At 61.5% G+C, this 23,976-nt stretch overlaps 2 protein-coding genes across 13 annotated transcripts; both read right to left on the bottom strand.

The window, feature by feature from the left end:
- Positions 1 to 189: 189 nt before the first annotated feature.
- PUF60 (poly(U) binding splicing factor 60) lies at positions 190 to 11,956 on the bottom strand. 8 transcript variants are annotated; one of them, XM_074316596.2, is made up of 13 exons: positions 11,757 to 11,822; positions 9,353 to 9,443; positions 7,615 to 7,707; positions 5,359 to 5,454; positions 5,166 to 5,255; positions 4,294 to 4,344; positions 2,116 to 2,277; positions 1,948 to 2,040; positions 1,623 to 1,836; positions 1,355 to 1,545; positions 1,083 to 1,218; positions 692 to 927; positions 190 to 618 (listed from the first exon to the last, which is right to left on the bottom strand). In XM_074316596.2, the coding sequence occupies exons 2-13, from the start codon at positions 9,353 to 9,355 to the stop codon at positions 319 to 321; spliced, it is 1,665 nt and encodes a 554-aa protein (XP_074172697.1). In that variant the 5' UTR covers positions 9,356 to 9,443; positions 11,757 to 11,822; the 3' UTR covers positions 190 to 318. The 8 variants fall into 8 exon arrangements, with proteins under 8 accessions (XP_074172697.1, XP_019567830.1, XP_019567824.1 ...); XM_019712271.3 differs by lacking the exon at positions 9,353 to 9,443 and having other exon boundaries at positions 11,757 to 11,940; XM_019712265.3 differs by lacking the exon at positions 9,353 to 9,443 and having other exon boundaries at positions 7,615 to 7,704; positions 11,757 to 11,918.
- Positions 11,957 to 14,977: 3,021 nt separating this feature from the next.
- Positions 14,978 to 22,514, bottom strand: NRBP2 (nuclear receptor binding protein 2). 5 transcript variants are annotated; one of them, XM_074316588.2, is made up of 18 exons: positions 22,099 to 22,510; positions 21,593 to 21,715; positions 21,424 to 21,525; positions 21,232 to 21,321; positions 21,047 to 21,087; positions 20,853 to 20,947; positions 20,711 to 20,734; positions 20,556 to 20,639; positions 20,426 to 20,481; positions 20,234 to 20,329; positions 19,049 to 19,181; positions 18,863 to 18,965; positions 18,694 to 18,744; positions 18,484 to 18,619; positions 17,415 to 17,468; positions 17,265 to 17,328; positions 17,105 to 17,160; positions 14,978 to 17,001 (listed from the first exon to the last, which is right to left on the bottom strand). In XM_074316588.2, exons 1-18 carry the CDS (start codon positions 22,471 to 22,473, stop codon positions 16,948 to 16,950), a joined length of 1,737 nt encoding a protein of 578 aa, XP_074172689.1. In that variant the 5' UTR covers positions 22,474 to 22,510; the 3' UTR covers positions 14,978 to 16,947. The 5 variants fall into 5 exon arrangements, with proteins under 5 accessions (XP_074172689.1, XP_074172688.1, XP_074172687.1 ...); XM_074316587.2 differs by having other exon boundaries at positions 14,978 to 17,016; positions 22,099 to 22,509; XM_074316586.2 differs by having other exon boundaries at positions 14,978 to 17,016; positions 21,047 to 21,321; positions 22,099 to 22,511.
- Between the last annotated feature and the right edge of the window lie 1,462 nt (positions 22,515 to 23,976).

Raw genomic sequence — 23,976 nt, 5'->3', positions numbered from 1 at the left:
TTAGGCATCAGGCTGTGTCCCCTCCCCGCAGGCCACCAACAGGACAAAACCAAACCCACCCCCGCTGAAGCCAGTGAGTGCCTTCCTTGGACGCCTCACTTCTCTGTGCCAACCAGGGGCTTGCCCTGGGCCCTCCCCACAACTCTGGCTAAGGAGCCGGAAGTACAGGACCACTGCCACACAGGGCCGTTCAGGGCCAGCACCATCTGCACCTTTATGCGTACAAGGGCGGCTGGGCCCGAGACACCACTGAATCACTATAAAACCCAGAGGAAACAAGAGCAAGTACAAGTCCAGGGATCAGGGCCAAGGTCACGGTCACGCAGAGAGGTCACTGTTATCAAAACGCTCCTGGTCATACACTTCAGCCACAACCTTGCGGCCGGCGAACCAGCGCCCATTGAGGGCCTGGATGGCCTTGTGAGTCTCGGAGGCCATGGAAAACTCCACAAAAATCTTGACGATGATCTCCGCGTCCTCCTCCTCGCCCTGCTTCTCCTGGTAGATGATGACACGGTTGACAGCACCAAACTTGCCACACTCCTCAGTTACCTCCCCCTCCAGGTCGTCGTCGATGTCCTTGGGGTCCACCATGTTGCGCAGAACCATCACTGTGGACTGTGGAGGGGACAGCTGAGCACTGGCTGGCTGAACCGCCAGCCCCGCCAGCCCCGCCGGCCCCGCCACACACCTCCTGCTTGCGCAGCAGCTTCTGCATCACCATGTGGCGGGCACTGCTGCCCGAGATACTCATGTGCTCCTGCTCACTCAGCATCTCCGGCCGCTCTGACTCCGGAAACAGCTCCTCCTCCTCCTTCTCCTTTTTGGGCTCCAGGAGACCCAGCGTTGGTGGGCTGGCCAGAATGGGGTTCACCACTCCCACAGAGGGGATAGTGACCGGAATGGGAGGCCGGGCTGGGGTCACACCTGCAACAAACCCAGCAGGTATGGCAGTCACACCCCCCTTCCCTCCCACCTCTGTCCTTCCTGAGAAGGAACACAGCACCGTGCAGCCATGGCTGGGCTGCCCTAGAGGCAGTGAGCCTAGGGGAGAGGGGCAGCCTTGACCCACCCAGGCTCACCTGTGATGACTCCCGGGGCCTGGGCAGCCATGACAGCCTGGGGCAAAGCCCCCAGGGGCTGGGCCAGAGTCAGTGCAGGGGACACCAGTCCAGGTGTGGCAAGGGTACCCAGCACCGCTGCTCCGGCCACTGCTTCCTGCAACCCAAAAGGCCACCCCTCAGTCCTCAGTCTGGTTGCCTCCACTCAATACCACCCAGAGAGCCAGTCCGTCCCCAAAGCATTGGGGGCCGGTTGCCCAGGATCAAACCCCCACAACTGCACCAGCCCTCACCTGAGCCGTAATCTTGGCTGTGGCTGCAGCTGCGGCCACAGCAGCAGCTGGTGGGAGGCCTCCAGGTGTGGCAGGTGTAAGCAGGGGCATGGGGGGTGTGACAGCCTTGCCCACCCGCAAATACTGGCCACCCAGGTCAAAGAGGTTCATGGAAGACACGGCATCCTGAGACGACTGGGCCTTCTCATACTCTGCAGGGTAGGGGCAGCGGTGAGGGCCACAGTGCCAGGCAGGCCTGGCCCGCCCACCTCGGCCCGCCCTAGCTCACCAATGAAGCCGTAGCCCTTGTGTTTGCCAGTCGTGGGGTCCCGGGCCAGGGTGCAAGACTTGATCTTGCCGAAGGCCTCGAACACACTCTTGATGTCGTCGTCAGAGAGATCCTGGTGCACGGAAGCCACGTAGATGCGGTTGAAGGCTCGTGCCTCCTCAGCCAGCTGGTCGATGATGGGCTGAGCCTGCCCTATATTGCTGGGCCTGCCCACCTGGGGGAGAGGCAGGGTACCGAAAGCCCCCAGTCAGCCCGGCTGGGTCACTGCAGGCTCCCGGAGGGGGCTGGACAGAGTCCGGCAGCATCCACCTGGCCGGGGCCTCACCTTGATGTTCCTGCCTCCCAGCATCACCGAGTTCATCTGCTCCAAGGCCAGCTGCGCGGCTTCCGGGACCTCGTACTCCACAAAGGCAAAGCCCTGGACACAGGGGCTGGCGTTAGGCTAGGTGAGCCCGGGGTGGGGTGGGGTGGGGCGGGGCAGACTGAATCTCACCTTGTGCTTCATGGTGACAGAGTCCCAGGACATGTCAATGCTCTTGATGGGCCCAAAGGGGGCAAAGGCCTGGCGAATGGTGTCCTCGCCCAGCTCATAGTAGATGGAGCCCACGTAGACTCGGCACATGATGGCCAGTGCCCGCTGCCGCTGAGCTGCCATCTGGAGCAGGACACAAGGGGAGAGAGAGCCACTGGCTTGTGACGGGGTGGCAGGTGGCGAGGCAGCCCACGCCCCTCCTGGCCCACCCACTCAGCTCCACTGTGGTGAGGGCTCCCCACGCGGCAGCCCGGCGCACGCTGAGCGCCGGCAGTCAGGGTGGCGAGGGTCAGCAGGACCCTACCCCCAGGAAGGAAGGCCAAGCCCCAAGGCAGGGCACGGACGCACCCTGGCCCCCCAGGGCCCGGGCAGACTGGCAGCAAAGCTGACAGGTGGCTGGGAGGCAGGGCAGTGTGCCCTCCCACCCCTCCAGTCTGGAGGCCCGGTAGCCTGGGCTGGGCTGGGAGATCCTCCCAAGTGTTCCGACGGAAGAGGGGGGGGAGGCCATCCAAGTTGGAGGGACCCACTGGTGTGGAGGCAAGAGAGGGGCAGAAGATAGGGCAGCTACCGCCCAGAAGAGACCCCAGGGGGCAGGTCAGGAGCCCGGATGTGGGCTCCCTGGAGAGGATGAAGAACAGCTACTTGTGCAGGGCTGACTCATCAGGTGGGGGCTCAGCACTCTGCAGGCCCCCCATGCCTTGAACCCCTCACAAAAAAGAGCTGCCTGGCCCCCAGGAGCATCAGGAGGTGGCGGGCCCAGCAGGCCCAGGGCAGACACTGCCTCTGCCCTGGGCTAAGCTTGGCCATTGTGCTGAGCGACCTCCCCAAGCCCTCAGGGATGGGCTCCTGTCCCTGCAACCTCACACGTGCCAGGCAGGAGGGTTTGCAGAGCCACAGGCGGTGGGCCACCGGGAGGAGAGCACAGGCCTAGGGCAGACGGAGGTGATGGGGCCTGGCTCTAGCCACTCCACCAACAGGGGCTTCCCCACACCGTCACAAAGATGCCCCTGACCAAAGGCCACTGTCTTTTAAGACACCAGCTAGCCTGGTATAGGCCAGGCCTCCCCCTTCCTCAAAGAGGGGCCTAAAAAAAAGTCCATAGCTCCCCCAAAGTTGGACTTCCCCCGAAATGGGACTCCCTTCCTCAACTGGACTCCCGACTAATAGGCTCCCTGTTGAGACCAAGGACCCCATAGGTGGAATGATGTCCCCCCTCACACTAGGCACCCCAGACACGAAACCATCTACCCCTCAGGTCAAAGTTCCCTGAGACAGGAGCATGTCTCCTCTTCAGTGGGGGCTCCCCAACAGCAAGTGGGCCAAGAGCCCTCTCCCTGTCATCTCCCCCACAGACAGACGCTCCCCACAGAAGACACTGGGTCTGGCCCTGAGGACAGGGCCACATCTCCCCTGTGAGAGCAGCACACCCAGGGGTGGCCCCCCGAGAAGGGGCCACGTTCCCCCCTCAGACTCCCCGGAGGGGTCCCTGGCCTCCTCAGCCTGCCTCTGGGCAATGGAGGGGTGTCTCTTTCCCAGACTCCTCTGCCCATGGCAGCCACGGCCACCGGCTCTCCTCCTCCCTGGCCTACTCCCTGGCTGTGTGGTCTCTACCCTTTGCTGACAGCTCGGCCCAAGGCCCACGTCCTTGCCCTTCCCTCTCTAGCTCGCTCAGGTCCCCCCAGCCCCCCACCCCGTCCATCCATCCTCCCTCCAGGGTCTGACAGGGCCATGAGTTAGGACTTCTCTCCTCAGGGCCTGACCCCAACCCAGGAGCCCGGGCAGCCTGGAGACTGACGGAGCTGGAGGCCTGGGCGGTGCGCCCCATGCGTGCGTGCAGGCGCATGGGTACAGGTGGGCCTGGCATGGGCAGCTACCCTCCTGGCCGGCTGCCCTCCGCAGTTACCTGGCCGGTTAGTTTTAAGGCGGGCCCTCAGAGCAGATGGAGGCCTCCCCAGGGCGGTCCCGGGTGGGTGCCCGCCCATACCACTGGCCCCGCCACGCCTGGCGCTCTGCTGCGCTCGTCCGAGCTGGCGGGCAGGGCCGGCTAGGGGAGCAAGGTCCCCAGCACGCGGGCGCACTGCCCCCCTCTAGCCCTGACTAAGGACATGAGCCCCGGAAGAAGTGAGCATTTCTATTGACCGATTGCAAAGGTGAGAGAGGATCTCCAAAGCCCATTGTCACTGCTGCCATCTGAAAGACAGTAAAGACAGAGTTCAGTCTGTTGGAGCCGAGCAGTCTCCCGCTGTTGTCACACCTCACGCAGACAGCGGCAGGCCCGGAGTCCCCGCCCTGCCTGGGAGGCCCGCCTGCCTTCCCACACTGCCGGCTGATGGCTGCCAGCACCTGCCCAGGGGGGCCTCAGAGCCCCAGGTGCCCTGCCCGCAGCCTGGCCAGCGGGGCAGAGGAAGGGGGGGGTAGGGAGAGGGGGAGCAGGGGGAGGATGGGCACAGACGGAGCATGGGAACAGCCAGGGCCTCGCCTGGCAGCGTGAATGTCTGAGGGCCGGGTGGGGGCGGGGCTCAAGGCCCAGGCACCTGTGGGCCTCGCCCTGCTCTCCCCCACAGCCATCGCAGCCTCTGGCTACACGTCTAAAGCAGGGCCCCACGGAGGCGCCCCCAGCCTGTCCTCAGTCCAGGGCCCAGCCAATCTGGGCTCCCTGCGGAGGTGGGAGCCCAAGGGGGCAAGGAGGAAGGGCCTACATGCCGCACCATCAGCCGTGCAGCCAGCCGGGGGCACGGGTGCAGGGCGACCTGAGGCAAGTCTGAAGTCCGAGAAGAGGAGCCGGCTCGGGGAGCGGCAAGGCTACAGAGAAGGGGCGGGGAGGGGCCGTGGGCGCGCAACAGGCAGGTAAGGCCGGGCCACGCGTGGCTCGGGGAGGAACCCAGGCGTCCCAAGAAGGAGTCCTTGAGAAACTGAGAACCACAACACCTGGTGGGGACGCCGCAGGCACAGAGGAGGAAGAGAAGGAAGAGGAGGCAGGGAGGGAGGCGGAGGGCGGGCCGGGCGCTCACCTGCAGGTTGGTGAGCTGCTGCTGCTGGTGGGCGATGGTCTGCTTCACCAGCACGCTCTTGATGCTCTGCTCCATGGCGTACTTCTTGGCCTGCGAGAGACGGTGGTGAGGAGCACTGGGGGCCCGGCCTGGGCCAACGGCCGGCTGCCCCCTCTGGCCCCCCGGCCCAGGGCCCCGGGAGGCACACTCTCACCTTCTGGAGGGCCTCCTGCTGCTCAGGCGTCAGGGGAGGCAGCCCCAGCTTTGCGGCTGTGCTCTGCCCGTTCTCCATCTTGATGGAGTCTGTGCCCTGGTGGTGCGGAGCAGGGAAATGGTTAAGCAGCAGCCCGAGACCTCCCGCCTATGGCCCCCAGAATCCCACCCCATCGGTCTCCCTCCCACTACAACTACATGTGGCCTCCAGTCCTTCCCACGGACAGACAGGTCCTAACACAGACTCTCCTGCCTGGCCTACATGCGGGCCTGCCCTTGCGACCTGTCTGTCCTGTGGCCCCCAGGACCCATGGTTAGGACACACAGTGAGGCAGGCAGGTACTGGAGGCAGGCAGGGACAACCTGGAGCAGCTGTAGGCCCCAGGCGACAATGACCTCAGGAGCCACCGAGACAGGCAGCAAGTAGCAGGCGGGCCAGCCCTTACGGCCCGCCTGACCCCAGAGCCTCTGCGCCACGCCGTGCAATAGCCTACGGGCCATGCGGCCCTGGCTGTCCTCCAACAGGGAACAGGTCAGGGCCGATGGTCCGCACTCTTCTCCTGACTGCCTGGCACCCTAGTGCCCCTCACTTCCTCCTGGCCCCGGCCCCAGCTGGGGACGAGCTCCAGGGAGCACCCCGGGGCGTGTATGGCGAAGGGCCTCCCCCCACTGTAGCACCCATCCCATCGCTGCACACTGCACCGCCCAGGGAGCCAGGGGACGGCTCCAGCCCACCTCCACCAGACTCCTCCGGCTGTGCTCAGCCCTGGGCAGAGAACCCAGGAGCAGACCAGCGCCAGGGCCACAGGAGGCGAGGGCACAGGCCAGCACTGGCCAGGGAAGCGGAGGGAGTAGTCACAGCCCCCTGCAGACCACAGCAGACACTACTAGCATTACATCCACACTCCTACTGTCAAATCCGCTTCTAAGCTGTTTGCAGTGAGAATACAGCCGTGTAAGCAGGAAGAGACGCATGGCTACCAAACCAAGGAGAGTGTGGCTGTCGGGAGTGTGAGCACACCTGCCTGCCCACCAGCTCAGGGGGCCTGCGGCCACCCAGCAAGTGCAAGGAGAGACCACCACCAACCCCTCCCGAGAAGGTGTTCTGCAGCCCCCCGCACACAGCCTTGGGAGGGACGGCAGAGGAAAAGAGGCAGGTCCCTAGCTCAGGAACAACAAGCAAGGACAGAGGTACAAAGGAGTCAGGAAGGGGCCGGCGGACCCAAACCCCGAGAACTGGCATGCTGACCAGCACAGGGCGAAGGGCAGGCAGTCCCTCCCCTAGCAGCCCAGTCTGGTCCCTGGAGGCCTGTCCCCTCCACCTTTCCAGCTGGCCCCAAGCCCAATTCTCCTCAGTGGGAAAGAGGCCCCGAAAGTCGGGGGCTGCATGCTAGAGCGGGCTGTCACCACGGCCATCAATGCCAACCCCCTTTCAGCCCCTTAGAAACTTTTCAATCTCCTCTTTGTCTCAGTAAACAAAAGGCCCTTCTCCCACCAACCAATGGCTGGCTGGACAGCCAGCCAGGGCTGGGGAGGGCTGGCTGGAGGGACTCCCAGGCCCCCGTGCCCATCAGCTTCAGCCCGTGACTTCCCGGCCTCCAGCTGCACACCACGGCCCTTCCCCGACTCTGCCACAGTGGCGGGACCCCAGAGGACGGCCCAGCCCCCACCGGGCCCCCTTGCTGAGCCCCCACTGGAAATCCCTGGAGGCAGGCGCTGCCATCAAGAAGCACAAAGAGCCCTATCACCCAGCGACAAGGCCCACTGCACCTCCCCCAGGACACACTCCCAAGGACGGGCCGCGGGGCAGGACATGTGCCCAGCCCAGTGAGGCCACCAGACTGTTGGGCTTGTGCACTATCCTGCTCTGCTGTCTACTTAAATCAGAGAGCTGGCTGGCTCTTAGCACCCTGCGCGTTCGGGAACAGCACGCCTGCCCTTCCGTACGGCACCAACGGCTCAGCGCTCACCCTGGCTGTGGCTCGGCCCCCACCTGGCCATCTGCCTGGCATCTGAACACACGCCAGACTGCGACCCACCCAGAAGCAGGGTGGACGCTGAGGGGAGAGGCAGGGATAAGGAGGCTGGGTGGTGAGGGCGCAGGACAGGCGTCTCTGCCCAGACAGAGGCCCTGGGGCTCCTCCCGCCCACCCCCAGCCAGGTCTCTCTGGGCCCAGGGGCACACGGCCGGGCGACAGGCAGGCGGGCGGGCAGGCGGGCGGGCGGGCCTGAGGGCGAGGATGCTTAAGGGCAGTACCTGTGGTGGTTTCCACTTGTCTCCCGCTGCCACCACTGCCGCCGCCGCCGCCGCCGCCGGCTCGGACCCCCCTCCTTGCTGGCCATTGACCTGCTGCGGCAGGAAGGAAACGCTGTAATGGACGGACAATCAGAAGACCCACCCACCCAGGCCCTCTCCTCTTCACTGGCTGAAGGCTGAGCTCCCCACAGACGAACAAGGGAGGCCAGGCAGGGGCACAGGAGGGGTTAGCTCTGGCCTGGCCCGAACATTCCTGACAGTACCCCACCCTGCCCATTCCACCAGCGTACCTGCAACTGCCCAGGGCCCTGGCACATGGGGCCAGCCTGGCAGAAACCACAGCAGAATCTGGGGCAGTCCCCAGTTGGCAGCAAATCCCCAGGAGGGGACAGGGTAGCGAGCCAAGAGAACGCAGGCTCTCCTGGGTCTAGAGTGGCCCTCGGGCCACACCGCTGAGGTCCGAAAGATGTTACTTTCCCGCCAGCAGGGCAAGGGGCACCTTGCTAGCACCCTGCACACATGCCTGGGCCAATCCACAGCTCAGCATCGGTCCCAATGCCACCCACGCCAAGCCCAGGCCCCAGGCCCCTCCTGAAGACACCTCTGAGGAGAGCTGCCCTCTGGGTGGCAGGGCCAGGCAGGCGGTCTGCACGTGCAAGCCTCCCCCCGCAGCGGTCACTCTATCCAGGGCTGTCTGACCCGAGGAGGGCAGCAGAAAACTTAGCAACCCTTACCCCACACCGAGGGGCCATGGAGCCCTGCCGTGCACAGCAGATGGAAGGACCAGCTCCCTGCACGGCTCAGCAGGCTGGCAGGGGCAAGGACAGGACGAGGGCAGGCGGCAGGCAACGTCATGGTGGTCAGGACCTTGCTGGAAGGGCCCTGAGACCTACTCCCCCTTCTCCCAGCTCAAGGGCAAGACCCACAGACATCTAGGAACACGGGACAGCCATGCCCTTGGGAGCCCTGTGCACGGACGAGGCCAGAGCATGCTCTCGCCTCTAAGGAGCGACAGCAGCATAAGCCCAGCTGCTGGGAAACTGTGGCCAACTCAGCCTGGCACCTCAGCACCACGGCTCTGCAAGAGTGCCCTAGAGAGTGTCAAAGAAAGGGGCCTCCGACACAAGTCCCAGCCACTGGGTATGTGGCAGCTGGGCACGGGCTCAGTGTGACTTGGCCCCCAAAGCACAGGCTGCCCCCCAAGGCCCACAGCAAAAGATCACGTCAGCTCTGTGGGAGCCCCCAACCCCTAGACCTCCGTCCACAGGGCTGACTGGAGGGCACGTGTATAGTAACTTTCTGCCCTCTCCCTAACGACTGTGATAGCCAGTACAGGAACCGGGACGCCGCCGAGAACAGAAAACGTCTCCAAAGAGACTTCCCAGAAAAAGTCAGACCACCAGGGACTGTGCCCAGGACATCCCACCCCACCCATGGCAAAAACAAAGTTCCCAGTGCCACTGAGCTGGGTTGTGTTGTAAGCAGATGCTAAAAGAGCTTGGAGAAAAACTGTCATTTGTCATCATAGCTAGACACATGCCATCATCCTCTGGCAATGAAAACAGCAAGCTTTGTAGGCACCCCCAGCACCAGGCAACACGGGTGAGGGGCCCTGCTTTGGGGAGGCAGTGCAGCCCCATGATTCTGGGACACACATTCCAGCCCTGCCACTGGTCAACAGCCCAGGCTGAAGAGGATTATTTCCATTAGAAAAGCAGGAAGTCAAGTCACTCCTTACCATCTCCAGGCTTCAGGCTCTGAACTCAGGCCTGTCTCCTGGGGCTGGCGTGAGGACTTGGTGAGGCGCTCCATGTGCGGCCCGGGGGTCCCTGTGCAGGGCAAGTACACCCACTGTCAGCCTCAGACAGCACTGCTGCCTCCCGCAGCCAGCGCATGGCCAGGCTCGGGGCTGGGCACCAGATGCAGCACGACCCGAGGACAGGCATGACTGCGCAGCAGTGAGCACCGAGAACAGCAAGCGCAGGTGGACAGACACGACGAGGCACGCTCGGCACCGCGTCAGGCAGGCTGGACCTACAGGAGGAGGCAGCGGTGCCCACGGGGAGGGGAGAGGGTCCCAGTGCTCCTGCCCGACAGCACCCAAGGATGATGCTCCAGCCAGGCTGCCAGAGGAAGGGGACGACGGAGCAGCGAGTCAGAGGCACAATGTGTCCAGAAGCTCATGCCCTTTCTGCAGGCAGCAGGCACCCCTGAGCGAGAAGAGACATCTCTGGGTCTTCCTGCGCCCTTCCCTCACCAGATCCCAGTCAGACAAGTTCAGTGCCACTCCATCCCAGCTCCCTCAGAGCAGACGCCACCGCTTAGGACAGTGAGCAGTGGCTCACCATGCACAGAACACAAGACAGAGAATAGGCACTCACTATGCCCAACTAGTGCAGCAGGGAGACAGGCAACCCTTCTAGAAACCTGTCCATTCCGAAATTTAGAAGAGGAACACGTCAGATGCAGGGTGGACCTACCGCACTCCCCGAGTCTAACGGGGTAAACCTGGGCCTCTAGTTTATATACACCCATCTGCACATCTGCTTGTGCTAACCTGAGAGAACTCACCCCTACCCAAAGCCCCAGCTTCCTGGGTTTAGACTTACTGCTCATGGCCAGCTCTACTATGATGCCACCTGTGTCTGGCACTGTGCCCCTGCTGAGCTGAACCCCAACTCACCCCTCTGTCCCCACAAGCACACGAGTGCCAACTCCAGGGCTTCATGGTTACGCTGTTCTGTGGACGGGCAGGGACACGAGGTATCCACTCTCGCTGGCCTTCTACACCTTCCCAGGAGTCTCAGGACCTGTCTTCCAGCCTCCTGCTCCCTCACCACCCAACCTTGACTGCTGCCTGGGGCAGTCGCCAAACCTTCAATCCTCACCTCATTCCTAACTTCTCTCTCAATGTCATTTGCTCCTGTGGCTTCGACAGGAAGCAGGACTCAGTTATAAGAGGACAGTGAAGTTGGCTGGGAATTACACATTGGGCCCGCCTCACGAGCTGGGGCTTGGTTTCTGCCCTCACTGGGTGTCAGCCCCCAGCTCAGGGCCTGGCCAGGGCAGTCTATTTCCTGACCCTCAAATGTCTCCCCTATCAGCCCAGCCTCCAGCCACCTGCAAAAGCTGCCTTCTCAAACAGACTTCACCACCTGACTCTGGGTGTGAGTTGGGGGAAGGGGGGCAAATAGAGAGATGAAGGGCCACCGCGAAGGGTCCAGGAGGGGAGCCAGTTACAGAGCCAAGTGGGGAGAAAGAAGGGTCAAGGCAGGTGTCACCAGGGATGTGTGGTGTGAGCAGGGGTCTTGGTCTATGCTCATCACTCCATGTGGCTAAAAGCGAGGTGAGAACCCAGCGGGGCACAGTGGTTCCTTCCTCCAGGTGCCCTGAGCACCGCTCCCTCGGACACCCAATATAAGGCACCTTGAGTGGGAACTGGTCTCTGGTGCCGCCAGACCCGCGAACAGGGCAGGGCCTGCCTCTGGTTCTCCGCTGTGCCCCCAAGTCCTGGCACAGCGCTTGGGACAAAGGAATTGCTTAAGAAACGTGTGATGAGAGAGCGCGTCCTTCCCTTCGTGAGGGGGGATGACTGGATGGAGTCCCCGTTAGCTGGTAACCACTCCCCCGCAGAGCCTCAGCGGGGAGCAGCTTCACAGCTGTGGCTGCAAGGAGCCACGGCCACACTCCCCACCGAGCCCGAGCCCTCCACTCACGCCCCGCAGCCCCCTTCACACAGGCGGGAGGAGACGCGCCATCACTGCCAGGAGCCCCGGCGCACCCCGTCTGCAGAGCGGGACGACGGCCGCCTGGCTCCGCCCCGAGGCTGCGGCTCGCCGGGGCCTGGTGGGCCGCCCCGCAAAGGGGTCGGGCTCGGCGCGCTGCACGGCCCTCACTAAGCTCCCCGGCCCCGGACCCGCACCGCACTCCCGCGCTCGCCGCCGGAAGCTGCAGCCCGCGGGCCGGAAGCTATGGCCGCAGCCCGGCCCCTGCCTCGCGCCCGCCCCGTCTCATGCGACCAAGGGCTGCGGGGTTGGCGAGGGACCGCCGCGTCCCCGGAGGGGCCCTCAGCGCCCCGGCCGGGCAGAGGACCCGCTGCCGCCAGCTGAGCGGAGTCCCGTGGTCGCAGGGAGCTCACTTACGAGAGCTATGGTCGCCGTCGCCATCTTGCGTCCGTCGCGGCCGCAGCGCGCGCCACACGCTCCTGCTCCCTCCGCGGTCTCGCGCGATGTGGGTGCTTGCGGAGGCGCCCGGAGAAAGAGGGAACTATCGCGATAAAAGGCCCTTTCTCCCGCGACGTGGGTGGAGAGAGGAACGCGCTTCCGGAGCGGAAGGGGCGGAGCGAGTTGGCGGAAGGAGCGGGGCGGGTAAGGAAGGGGCGGGGTGGGCGCGCGTCCGTCGCGGCCGCGCGCGGCGGGGCGAGGACCGCGTAACCTTCGTCCTGTCAGCCAGCCGCTCGCTTCGCCCCCCGCCCTCGTGCGGCCGCTGCTCCACTTCTCTGCCCCCTTTACAGAAAAACTTAGGTGCTGTCCCCCCGCTCGCACCCCAGAGGCAGGACAGAGGACGGCCGGATCCCCTCCAGGGCTGAAGGAGTTTCGCCTGCCCAAACGATCAAGTTGAGAGAGGTGACAAAGAATCGCCACATATGCGAGGCAGATCTCCAGATGCCTCTTCTTTGCATCCTCACATCTCAGAGGTCAGGGTGCGCCTACCAATGGATGGTGTGTCCTCATTTAAAATTGGCGACATTTTCTCTTTTCTAGTGATTCATAAAACAGTAGTCACCTTAAAACGATGGCGTCGTAGACTCAGTGACACACAGTCGGTAGAACAGCAACCGAGACAGACTCGTGAACCCATCAGCAGAAGGGTGCGCACGCAGAGCCCCTTAGTCCCCGAACTGATTCTTAAAGGCGCAAGACATGCATCTTGGGTGTGGAGCTGCCCTGGACTCCGCCACATGCCGCCTGCACTCCGTGCCAAGCCCCTGACTCAGTGAAGAAACCACATCTGTGGGCTCGGGCCGGAGGTTGTCAGCCACGTTTCAACCTGCCTGAGGCAACAAAGTGTCTTCCCCAGCCAGGCAGGTCTCTCCTCAACGTGGGAGCGTTTAAAATGAACTATATAGGCAGAGCTAGTTAAACATGGCAGAATATTTTCCTCATCTCCCTCCCCTCTAAAATGATGGGAACAGGATTTTTATAAAGGCAAAATCTCGTGAAGACAAAGAGGGGGACTGTTGGGGACCTGGAGGAAGGGGGACAGTGGGAGCTGTTTTAGAGGACTGCAGTCAGTGTCTGAGGGAATCACGCTTGAAAGTGCAGCTGGGAAAGGAGACGCAGACTTCTCGCTCTACCAAGTGGCCAGGAGGTGAGCTCCTTCAGAGCTGCTCTGGGGGCCGGCCATTGGGGCTGGGTCCTATTTTGAAAGTGTGGGAGCAAGTGAGATTCCGGCCCTTTCCACCCTTCCACCCCTGGCTCCAAGTCTGCTCCAGCATGTGCCACCTGCTGTTCTTAGAGAGAGCTCCTCTCTGCAGGCTCCCAGCTCAAAGGAGAAGACTGACAGCTGGTGTGTGTGTGTGTGTGTGTGTGTGTGTGTGTGTGTGTGTGTGTGTGTGTGTGTTGGAGGAGGTTGGGTGAGGGATGCTGCTTAGCAGACTGACCTGGCTAGATCCCAGGCCTGGAAGCTTACCCGGCAACAACCCCACCACTAAGATCATCTCACCCTTAAGTGCAACTCGTCAGCCCAGGATCACCAGACACCTGAGGAAGAGGGAAAAGGCAACAAAGGAAACGGGAAAGCGACTCAGAAGGAACAGAGACAATAAAGCAAGAAACGTTGAAATCATATCCTCAGAGATACTAGAGGATATTGCATGTAAGAACGAGAGGCTGTAAAGAAAGAACATTCAGCAAATGAGTGCGCTTACAAGTGAAAAAATATGAGAGGGAAATGAACAGTTCAATAGAAACACTGAAAGATAAAGTTGGAATCTTCCAGATGTCTAACAACAGAACCAGGTAGCTAGAAAACAGGAACATCATCACAATCACGTTGGTCATTGCCCTCCAGTAAGTGGCCTAGCACCGCAGAGGCCCCCATAATTGGTGGGGATAGAGAAGGGGTGTGTCGGCTGGGACTGGCTCTCCTCCACCACGGGGTGGAGTTACACACACGTTCTGGGGGAGCTCCCCATGACATTTGCTATGTAATGTGGCATTCAGAGTGCTGGTGGCTGGGCACTATTCTCAGCACACACATCACCTCATACAATCCTTACAACAAGCCCTGGAGTGTGGACTGTGATTGTCCCCGTTTTTACAGAGGAGGAGGTAGAGGCACAGACCCACATCACGTAGCAGGAAGCCTCAGAAATGGCTCCAGAGCCTAGGCCCTCGCCACAATAGCACCTCTCAAAAATGAAGTTCAACATCTAAATAATAAGAGTTCCAGAAAATAAGGAGGGGGGGAATCAACAATAACAACAAAGTAAAGAGACATTTCTAGAACCAAAAGGTTGGGACCTCTGGACAATAGATGAAAGAGGTCTACATCAAGACATGTCACTGAGAATTTCCAGAGCACTGGGGCAAAGAGAAGAGAGAGAGGTCATAGACAAAAGGGTCGGAATTCAGAGTGGTACAGGATTTCATAGAAGAAAGTGATGTGCTATCCTCAGTATTTTGGGAAGAAATCACCTCCCACACAGCCAGACGTTTGTACCTAGGTACACTGATGAGCAGATGTGAGAGCAGAGTGAGGACCAACAGGCAAACATTCCATAACTTCCCATGCATCCTTTCCCAGGAAACGTAGAGGATGGTCTTCCTCAAACAGGGCAAATAAGGGAAGAGGAAAGCATGGGGTCCAGGGACCAGAGGTGCTCCCGGAGGCTGCTGAAGTAGTAACCTGTACTGACAGCTGCGCCAGAGGTCCGAGAACCAGCAGCCTGGTGGTGGGCCTGGTGGGCGCTGCAGGAAAACATGAACCTGAGCAGTCAATTCTGCAGCAAGTCCCAAGTGTTGAGGGAAGGCTCACACTTCGGCAGGAGACGCTAAGGATGAACTGAGACATGTATAGAAAACTAAACCAACCCCAGAGAAAACAAAAAGTTGTGGTAGAAAGCAAATGTCATCCTAGGACAACTTGTTCTTTGCTGAGACCTGTGGGAAAAACCCGTAAGAATACCCATCACACTGGAATGATACTGGGTCAGGGGCATGAGACAAGTGACCCCCCACCCACCCCAGAGGATGCCAACAGGGCACACCTACGGTGGAAAAACCAATAAAAAGCAGTAAAAGCATGTGTGTGCTTTTGCGAAACAGGATTTTCAATGGGTGAAGAAACAGCTAAGAAAGGATCATGGTTGGAGGCTGCATTTATTGTTTATTGTTGGCCTGAAAAAACCACTCCACTTCTAAAAGTGATATGTATATGACTTTGACAAGAGAAAAGTTAAAATGAAAACCTCAGCATAGTCTGGATTAAATGAAGCCATGGCAGTACAGATAGATAGCACTGAGTTCGGTCTAATTGCTGGTACAATCTGTTATGCATTTGACACTCAGTTTAGGACTGTGTAGAACCAGACAGCTTAGCATCAGGATTTCCAGCCAGAGATGTAAGTTAGTTCAGATTTGTATTTTAGATTGAAAGGTGTGAGAATTGGAGTCATTTCATAAAGAGTATTGGAATGTTTAAGATAACTTGAGAGTCACTCTATTTGTACACTTAACTTATGTTCTAGGCCTGGCTAAGTTGGTTTTGTCTTGGGTTTTGATTAGGGTGCTATAGTGTGGTAGGTGGGATGACAGTGACCCCTGGAGAAGTCCATACCCCAAGCCTGGAACCTGGGAGTATCCTGTACATAGCAAAAGGCCTCTGAGACTGGGAAGCTGTCCTGGATTACCCAGGTGGACTCAGTCTCACCACATGAAGCTTTTCTGGCTGCAGAAAACCAGACAGATGGTTCAGGACAGACTGCACCCGCTGTCGCTGACTTTGAAGATGGAGGATGGGGCCTGGGGCTGAGCCGAGGAATGTGGCCACAGCTAGAAGCTGGGAAGGGCCTGCAGTTTACAGCAGGCAAGAAAATGAGGAGCTCGGCCCTGCCACTGCAAGGAAATGAATCTCTGCTCGGCACCCGCGGGCGCGACACCTGACACTGCAAGCCGACACCCACCCCAAGGAGCAGGAGATAGATCCTCCCCTAGGAACTCCAGGAAGGAGGGCAGCCGGCTAGGCCAGACTTCTGACCTACAGAACCGTAATAACTTTTGTTGTTTAAGCCACTAAGTTTGTGGTAAATTCTTAGGGCAGCAACAGAGAACTAATAACACAGTGGTGTGCTTTCTCAGTTTGGCATTTGAAATGCTTAAAAAGAGCCCTGAATGCACTACATTTATACATGCAATTTAAAGCATTTAAGAGTGTTTAAATTTGAAAATGGAGGGGAGGTGGTCAAAGAGAACCAGGCCAGCGCAATGGGGGTGGACGGGATTTGAGTGGGAGAGACGGGGAGCTGGGACCCAGGGCGCAGCTGCCCAGGGAGGAGGACAGGGAGATAATGGGGTGGTGAGCTTGAGAGGAGGCACCGTGAGGAGCAGGGAGGACGCCTGACCCTGACCCCCCAGGCCAGGGAATGCCAGAGAGATAAAAGCCCTCTGCAGGGGGCTGCAGGGGCCAGAAGTGCCTGGAGAGGGGGAGGCGGGTGCCAGACTCAGTGGGGCTCCGGGGCGGGTCTGCGCTGGACATTGGGCAGGCATGGAAGAGCCACGTGGTGTTGGGAATGGGCTTCTTGGGGCGTCTGCTGTCTGCTTCTCCCACCAGGTCAGGGCCCTGCCGGGCGCCCAGCACCATGCCTCACGCCTGCAGGTGCCTTCACTGGCTTGAGGCGGGGGTCCTTGTGTGGCTCTGTGGTGCTGACCCTGGATGGGGCAGACATCTACCTGTCCAGGGCCAAGTCCCCCCACAACCGTGGCTTCCCACAGGGCGGCCTCCCCCACGCACAGGTCTCAGTTCCCAACCAGACAGCTTGGGGTGGGGTGGGAAGTTGGCTAGGGAAAGGAGGATATGGGAAGGAAGGGTGAGTTGTGGAAGCACGCTGGGCGGGGGGCTCCTGGTCCTAAGGAGCCCCCAACGCTCCCCAACCGGCTACAGGGCTCCCCTGTGCACCCAACCCCACCCCCAGCCCAGGGCCTCTTGACAGCTATGCAAGGCAGAGGTTCCTCTCTAGCAGGTGTTTGGTCCCCAGCCCTGGCTCGCAGGCAGAAGGCAGCACCGTCCCCAACACTCGGCCCCGAGCTGCCCACGTGGGAGGCCAGGTACGCATCAGGGCTGAGCTCCGTGGTACTTGAGGAAGGTGCTCTCCAGGAAGGTGGCCAGCTTCGGCCGGTCATCCTGCAGGGTGGGAAGGAGGCATGGGGGGACGGAGAGGCGTGGCCCACCTTCCACACCCGCCCAGCCTGGCCTCGCGCGCCCTACGCACCTCGTGGACAAAGCCGTAGTGAACGAGCTCGGCAGCAAGGTCCTGGGCACTGTCGGCTGCGGAAGGGGTGCGGGCAGGGGTGTGGGGGGCGAGGCATGAGGCCACTGTGCGGCCCTGGCCAGCCCCCACCCAGGGACCCCACCCAGGGTCCCCAGCATACTTGGCAGGAGGTCATAAGTGAGCTGCCGGTGCAGCCGGTCCTCCAGTACCAGCAGCAGAGTGAGCTGGGGAGGCAGGAGGGCAAGGTCAGCCCTGTCCACCTGCCCTGCCCCGCCCCCACCGGTCCACACCAGCCCGGGGCTCTGCTCACGTGCCAGCGCGCCTTGTCCTCACTTCTCTCCAGGTTACACTGCATCTGGATCACCTGGGGGTGGCAGGGCCCAAGGTCACCCACAAAGGCTTAATTATACTCAGCAACTGAGGACCAAGAGCAGATGTGCCTCAAAGGGGCCGAGACGGGACAGTCAGAACAGGAAATGGAAAAAGTACCCAATGGGAGCCTACAAAGCACTTCTCACTGCTAGCCACCTGGAGTGTTAAAGAAACTTCCAGAAGAGCAGACATTGAGGCTGGGTACTGAGGGGTGAATAGGAGTTTTCATAGGTGGAGACAACACCTGAACACACAGGGAGCGTGGGAAGTGGGGGGTCAGCAGGGGTGAGACAGAGCAGAAGCACAAAGCACAGGACACTAGTAGGTCAGGCCTCAGGGCGCCGGGGCGGGCAGGGGACGGCCACAATCTCTGTGGGCAGCTTTGGTTCTTAGGACATGAATTCTGGTTACAGTATGGAGGGGATCCAGGAGGAAGGAGGCCAGGCGGGGGGCTGGTGCAGCGTCCAGGTGGGGAATGGAGGTGGCCCAGATCAGGAAAGTGACTGTGGAGTCACAACCAAGGCCAAAGCCAGAGCTTCTGGAACCCAGTTGGTGTGGACACAGAAAGCGAGACAGAGAGGGCCCTGGCCAGGAGGGAGCCTTGTAGGAGGAAACGTTGGGGGAAACACAATGTCAGAAGGCCTTGGAGGAGACACCAGGACACAAATGTCAGGGAGTCAGCAAGCAAAGAGGGCAGGATCAGAGAGGGCTGGGGGCAGATGAGCCTCCCAGACAGAGGCTGCTTGGAGCAGCTGGGATTGGGGAGGGGTGGGTCAGCATGTATGGGGATGGGCAGCAGGGTCTGCAGGGAGCAAGGAGCCTCTGGGAAAGCGGGTATCCCAGCTTGTCCTGCACCCCCAACCCCACAGACGGATCAGCCAGGACTTGCTCTCTGGCAGCCTGGGGAAGAGCTGAGCTGGGGTGACTCAAAGCCCCTGAGAAGGGCAGCGGACAGGCCTGAGGGCCACCATGGGGCAGCCCTCAGGCTGTGGGGGTTGGGCGCTCACCTTTCTGGTCTCCGAGTCAAAGGGTTCTGGGGTTGGGGTCTTGGCCTTCTGGGCCTCCTCTGGGGGTGGGGCTAGTGCGCGGGGCAGCCCCAGGGGCCGAGCAGCAGCAAAGTTCATTAGGGGGTAGATCCCGTTTCTGGGAACACACCAGGGGTAGCTGGGGATTCAGGCCTGGCACTGCCTGTTCCCCAACCTCACGCCAGCTCTCACCTGACGTCCTCCAGGAATTTGTCCAGCTCCAAGCAGGAGACCTCTGAATACCTGGCATGGGCATGAGAAACACAGGACGGTGGCTGGCCAGCCTGCCCTTCCATCGGGCAGGACTGGGTGGGGGCTGGCCAGGTGGGGAGGGGAGAGCTCTGGGTGGCAGGCTACTCACCGCCACTGCAGGGGGGGCCGGGAGGGCCGGGGGATCTCGGCCAGGACAGCGTGCAGGTCCATCGACTTGGTCTTGTCCTCCACCACATTCTCAGGCATGAGATCTGCAGGCCACGGGAGCGCTCAGGAGGGGTCACCCTGACCACGGGCCACTCTGACACCCTGACCCCAGCCCTCAGCTCCTCACACTGGTGCTGGATGAAACAGTGAGCTGCCAGGAGCTTCAGCGAGTGCACCTCGAACAGCACGCGGTGGAAGAGAAGGCTGTGGGCAGAGGGCCGGCGGGCAGGGTCGCGGGCCAGGCAGCAGAGGATGAACTCCTGGGGGTGAGGAGACAAGAGGCTACCAGGTGTGCATGCGTCTCTCTGCTCTGGCTCCTCAGTGTGAGCAGAGGAGGCCCCTGACATCCCCAGACCCCAGGGTCCAATCCCCAGGGAGCCTTCATGCAGGAATGTGCAGAGAGAGGGGTCCTGTTAGCAGCTAGGTCAGGACAGTCGGACCCTGGGCCCAGGACTTCCCACCCTCTACCTCCTGCAACCCTCACAAAAGTCCTGTGGGGTCAGCATTGTCATCCCAAATCACTCACAGATGATATCTGCATTGTGGCCCTGGGGCTGGGCAGAGTGCCAACAGATCAGCCCAGCCCAGAGGTCATATGGCCCAGCATGAAGCCACCTACCACAGCCTGCCCCTCTTCTAGTGCTCAGCTCAGGCCCCGCTCCAGCGATGACCTTGATGGCTCTCTGCCCCCACCCCCATCCATGCCCAGCACTGCCTGTCACATCTGTCTTGGCTCCACCTCCCCACCAGCCCCATCCAGGCACTATCACTTCCCGCCCCCACCCCCAGTGGCCACGTGGTTAAGCCAGATAGTCCCCAAACTCTGGCCAGAGAGATTGTGGATGCAGCTTCCATCCCATACTCCCTTTGCCCGCCCCCTGCCCATCATGCCCCCCAACAAACTCAGGCCACATCACATCTAGCCTATCCCAGGAGGCTTAAAGGCAAGGCAGTGGAGTCAAGGAGACCTGGTTGCAAACACCAGCTCTACTACTTACTCTAAAGCCTTGAGCAAAGTACTTAGCCTCTCTGAGCCTCAGGCTTTTTATCTGTAAAATGGGCGTAACAATAGTGGCCACATGCAGACTCTGCCTCTGGTCTTCCTGACCTTAGGATGTGCCCTTGGAGCCTTCAGGCCTGAAGAACAGCATGCACTCCAGGTCAGGCCCTCCTTGTAGGTGGGCCTTGGTGCAGCTGGCTGGAGTCCCTCAGCAGCACTCACCTGCTGCACCCCCAGGCCAGTCCAAAGGGCCTCACCAGCCCTACCTGAAGCATAGAGAGCCAGCTACGAGGGGTAGAGCAAACTGCTTACCCGCATGTTGGGGTCGCTCAGTGAGTGCCTGGCACGAGCAATGGCCTCCTCGGTCACCCTGGTGTCTCCATTGGCCTGGATCTCCAGCACGGCCATCTGGGGGCAGGGCCAGGTCAGGCAGAGGGAAGGGACAACACAGGTGAGATGGTGGGGGGAGGTAGCTGCGAGGCCAGGAGGCCATGGGGCTAGTACCTCCAGCGCACACATCCCAAAGGAGAAGATGTCCACAGCAGTGCCATTGGCAACCTCTGAAAGAGAGAGGGCAACTCAGGGAGAGGTGGGGCAGGCGCAGCGCGGGGGAGAGGGGCGCTCTGGGACTCACGGCTGTACTCTGGCGGGAAGAAGTGCAGGTTCCGCGGTTCCTCCCGCTCGGCGCGGATGGGGCTTCGGAGGTCCACCGGGAGCGCTACGGGAAGCGCGGGGCATGAGCCGACCGACCCTTCTCCGCGGCCTCCATCCCCCAGCACCCCCACGCACCATTGGAGAAGATGCGGTGCCACACTGCACGGCCACAAGAGAGAAAGAGCGGACGTCAACGCGATGGGGTGCAGGGTGTCCTCTGCCCTCGGTTCCCGCAGGTCCCCAGCTCCGCCCCCTACCGAGCCCCACCCGTCCGCACCGGAGCCAATCTTGATGAGGCCGTTGTGCTGTATGAAGATGGTGTCACTGGTCAGGTTCCCGTGGATGATGGGGGGGTTGCAGGCGTGCAGAAAGCTGCGGGCGAGGGGAGGATAGAGCTGGTCGAGCCGGGTCAGGGAGTGCGGGGGCGCAGCGGGCCGGGGAGGGGGCGGGCAAGCCCATGCTCTCACCTACCTGAGCGCCGACAGGATCTGCGTGCACCACCGCTTCCAGGCCTGGCGTATGACGCACTCCGTCGGACCGGTGGGGAGAGGTGGCTGGGCCTGCGGAGCCCCCACCGCGCCCCCGCCCCAGCCCAACCCCGTTCCTGTCCCCGAAGGCACCCCGCGCCCCCACCATCTCCAGCCCACTCCCCATACCCGGGCGTTCATGGCCTTGTGGTTCTTCTTGGTCTTTTTGAGGAACTGCTTGAGGCTGCCCGACGACACGTACTCTGTGATGAAGACGACCTGCGGGGCGGGCAGGCTCGCTGGCTCCGCCAACTGCGGGTGGGTGCCCACGGCCGCCCCACCCTCGGATGCCACGCCCGCCCTACTGTGCCTGTGGCTCACCCGCGCGCGGGCCTCGGAGGCATCCAGCCAGTACTTGTGCAGCTTGACGATGTTGGGGTGGTCAAGCAGTGCCAGCTGCTCAAACATGGTCTGGATCTTCTCCTGGGAAGGGGGGGCGGTCACGGGGTGGGCATAGGAGGTGGGGTGGGAGAGATGTGGCAGGCCTCACCTCGTGGGCGGAGAAGGCCTTCCTGTCGCTGAAGTGCAATTCGTTCCACACCACCTCCACGCCCTCCTCCGTGTCCATGGCCAGGAAGGTGCTCTGGACCCCCGGCATGTTCCCCTGGTTCACCTGGGGATGGGGCGGAGGTGAAGCGGGACACGAATGTGCTGTACGTGTCAGGGGGCTTGCTCTCTTCCCACACCCATCCCACAGCCCAAGGGGGCCAAGCAGGCCCTGGCCCACTCTGGGGGGAAGCTGAGGGTACCCAGCGGCTGGGCTGAGGGCATTTAGAGCAGCTTTCAGGGGGTTGAAGATGGTTGCCAGGGGTCTAGTGGCTGGTCCCAGAGGCATAGGAAAGTGGTCCTGGTAGGGGGCTGTCCCTTAGGAAATCAGGGGTTCCTCTCCAGGGTGTGGGGGTCAGGCCAAAGGGGTACAAGAAGGGGGTCGCCTGCTCGAGGATTGGGTTCCCGGCTCCAGCTCCCCCAGCGTCCCCGCTCACGCGCCGTGCCCACCTGCTCCCGCCGCTTCTGCCAGCGGCCGCACGGGCTCTCCTCCAGAATGTCGCTCTCGTCCTCGCTCTCGTCCTCCCGCTCCCGTTCCCGGCTCCGCCTGGGCGCCGGCTCCGGGGCCGCCATGGCTCGGCGGGCCCAGACCGCCGCCCTCGGAGCGATCCGCCGCCGCCGCCGCCGCTCCCTGCACGAGCTGGCCCAGCGCAAAGAGGCCCAGAGGGGAGGGGACCCGCCGCCGCCTCGAGCTCCCACCCGGGCTCGGCGAATTGGGAGGCGCGGGCGCGCGGCAGGGGTAGGTGGAGCCCGCCCTCCCCTCCGGAGCCGCCTCCTCCGGCGGGAGCCCGAGTGCAGCGTCCCCACGGAGACCCTAGCGGGCATGGGGCCCAGCCGAGGCCCCGCCTGTTCGCGTCTATGGTCCCACCCCTCGATCCCCGCCCGACCTGAGGCCCCGCCCCGGCCCCGCCCCGGCCCGGCCCCGCCCGCCTCTGGCGAAGGCCCCGCCCATTGCCATCTAAGACACCGCCCGGGCCGAGCCCAGACTGTTGAGCCCAGCCTGCCAAGAGGCCCCGCCCTGCCTAAGGCCTCGCCCGCTGGAGGCCGCTTCCAGAACAGCGGCGCGGTCCGGGGCCCAACCTCCCACGCTCCTCCAGGCCGAAACAAATCTCGGCTGCGGGAAAAGGAAGTCCCGGGACCAGCCTAAGCCAAACGACTCGGCCCCAGGTGTTTCAGCCCCGGCCCGCAGCCTTGTCGGTCTGGGCCTCTCTGAGCAGGCGGCTGCCTGGCCGTGCCAGGGGGCCTGGAGAACGGCCCCAGCCCAGCTGTTGGAGCCTCACGTTCTTCCCGCACCGCTTCCCCAGCACACTCCTGCCACACACATCCCGAAACCCGGCCCCGGACCGCGGTTCAGTCTCCAGGTTTCAGCACTGGTTGAACCCAGCATGGAGCGGGGTGTCGGGGAAGGCCTGGGACAGCCCATCTCTGGGAGGCCAGCTCTCCCTGCACACCACCCCGCCAAGGATCACGTGGGAGAGCCATTGAAGGTGACAGCTACACAAGCAGGCTGACCTGTTGACTTACATTTATGACCATAAACTTCCCACTGTCCCTAATTCTGTGCTTCCCTTTCCCAGGAACGGTCGTGCCATGGGGGGCCCAGCCCCTCCCTCCAGGAGGCTCCCCTCACCACTGCCTCTGGCCACATCAACAGGAGACATGCTCTAGAATTCTTGTCTAAAATCCCCTTTTACCCCACAAACCCCACTTCCTTCCCATGGTCTCCTTCCACACCAGCTGATTCCTCATGCATCCTTTGTTTTCTTTTTCCAGAAAAAAAGCACTAGACACATGTGCCCGTCTTCTCTCAAACTTAAGCCCCAACTCTGAACTCTTGCTCCTCCATCACCCATCGTGGTATTCAGCCCCAGTGGTCCCTTAGAGTCGCTTAGGACACCTCTCTTTCTCAGCCTCCCGCATCTCAGCATCTGACCCATTCCAAGACCAGCCTGCTCCCTCTGCTCCAGGCTTCTACCCTGCACCCCTTTGATCTTGCAAAATCTCACGTGTTCAGAACTCTGGGTAGTAAATGGGGGTCAGCAAAAAAGCCTGGACCTCTGTCACCTGCCCCAACTAGGCACTCTCCAATTAAGGACTGAAGTTCTAGCCACTTGCGGGAGGCTCTGAGCATGACCTCCGGCACCCATCCAAACACTATTCTGCCGTATGGCTCTATGTCGTCCAAGGTGTTTGATACCTGTTTTCCTTGTTCTACCTCTCATGTATACAATGTAGTTTTGTGCATGAACCCTCAAAAATCTGAAATCAAAGAAGAGAGCTTTCTTCATGCACAGATATTTCTTTGTAAATACTAAAGGCTGAGCTCCT

Source organism: Rhinolophus sinicus, chromosome 6, assembly GCF_057876585.1.
Source record: "Rhinolophus sinicus isolate RSI-liver-muscle chromosome 6, RSI-T2T, whole genome shotgun sequence".
In the NCBI taxonomy this organism is placed as follows: domain Eukaryota; kingdom Metazoa; phylum Chordata; class Mammalia; order Chiroptera; family Rhinolophidae; genus Rhinolophus; species Rhinolophus sinicus.
Note: the sequence above shows the minus strand (reverse complement) of the source record. Positions and strands in the feature narration are given on the sequence as shown.

Excerpts from the sequence above, each read along its gene's own strand:
- PUF60 (XM_019712271.3), bottom strand. The coding sequence starts at position 11,780 with ATGGCGACGGCGACCATAGCTCTC. Across the intron at positions 1,837-1,947 it reads TGGGAGGCAGGAACATCAAG|GTGGGCAGGCCCAGCAATAT; the intron begins GTGAGGCCCCGG and ends CCTCTCCCCCAG. Across the intron at positions 1,546-1,622 it reads CAAGGGCTACGGCTTCATTG|AGTATGAGAAGGCCCAGTCG; the intron begins GTGAGCTAGGGC and ends CCTACCCTGCAG.
- NRBP2 (XM_088799244.1), bottom strand. The coding sequence starts at position 22,473 with ATGCCCGCTAGGGTCTCCGTGGGGACGCTGCACTCGGGCTCCCGCCGG. Across the intron at positions 20,948-21,046 it reads CAGATCCTGTCGGCGCTCAG|CTTTCTGCACGCCTGCAACC; the intron begins GTAGGTGAGAGC and ends CCTCGCCCGCAG. Across the intron at positions 20,330-20,425 it reads TTGGGATGTGTGCGCTGGAG|ATGGCCGTGCTGGAGATCCA; the intron begins GTACTAGCCCCA and ends CCCTGCCCCCAG.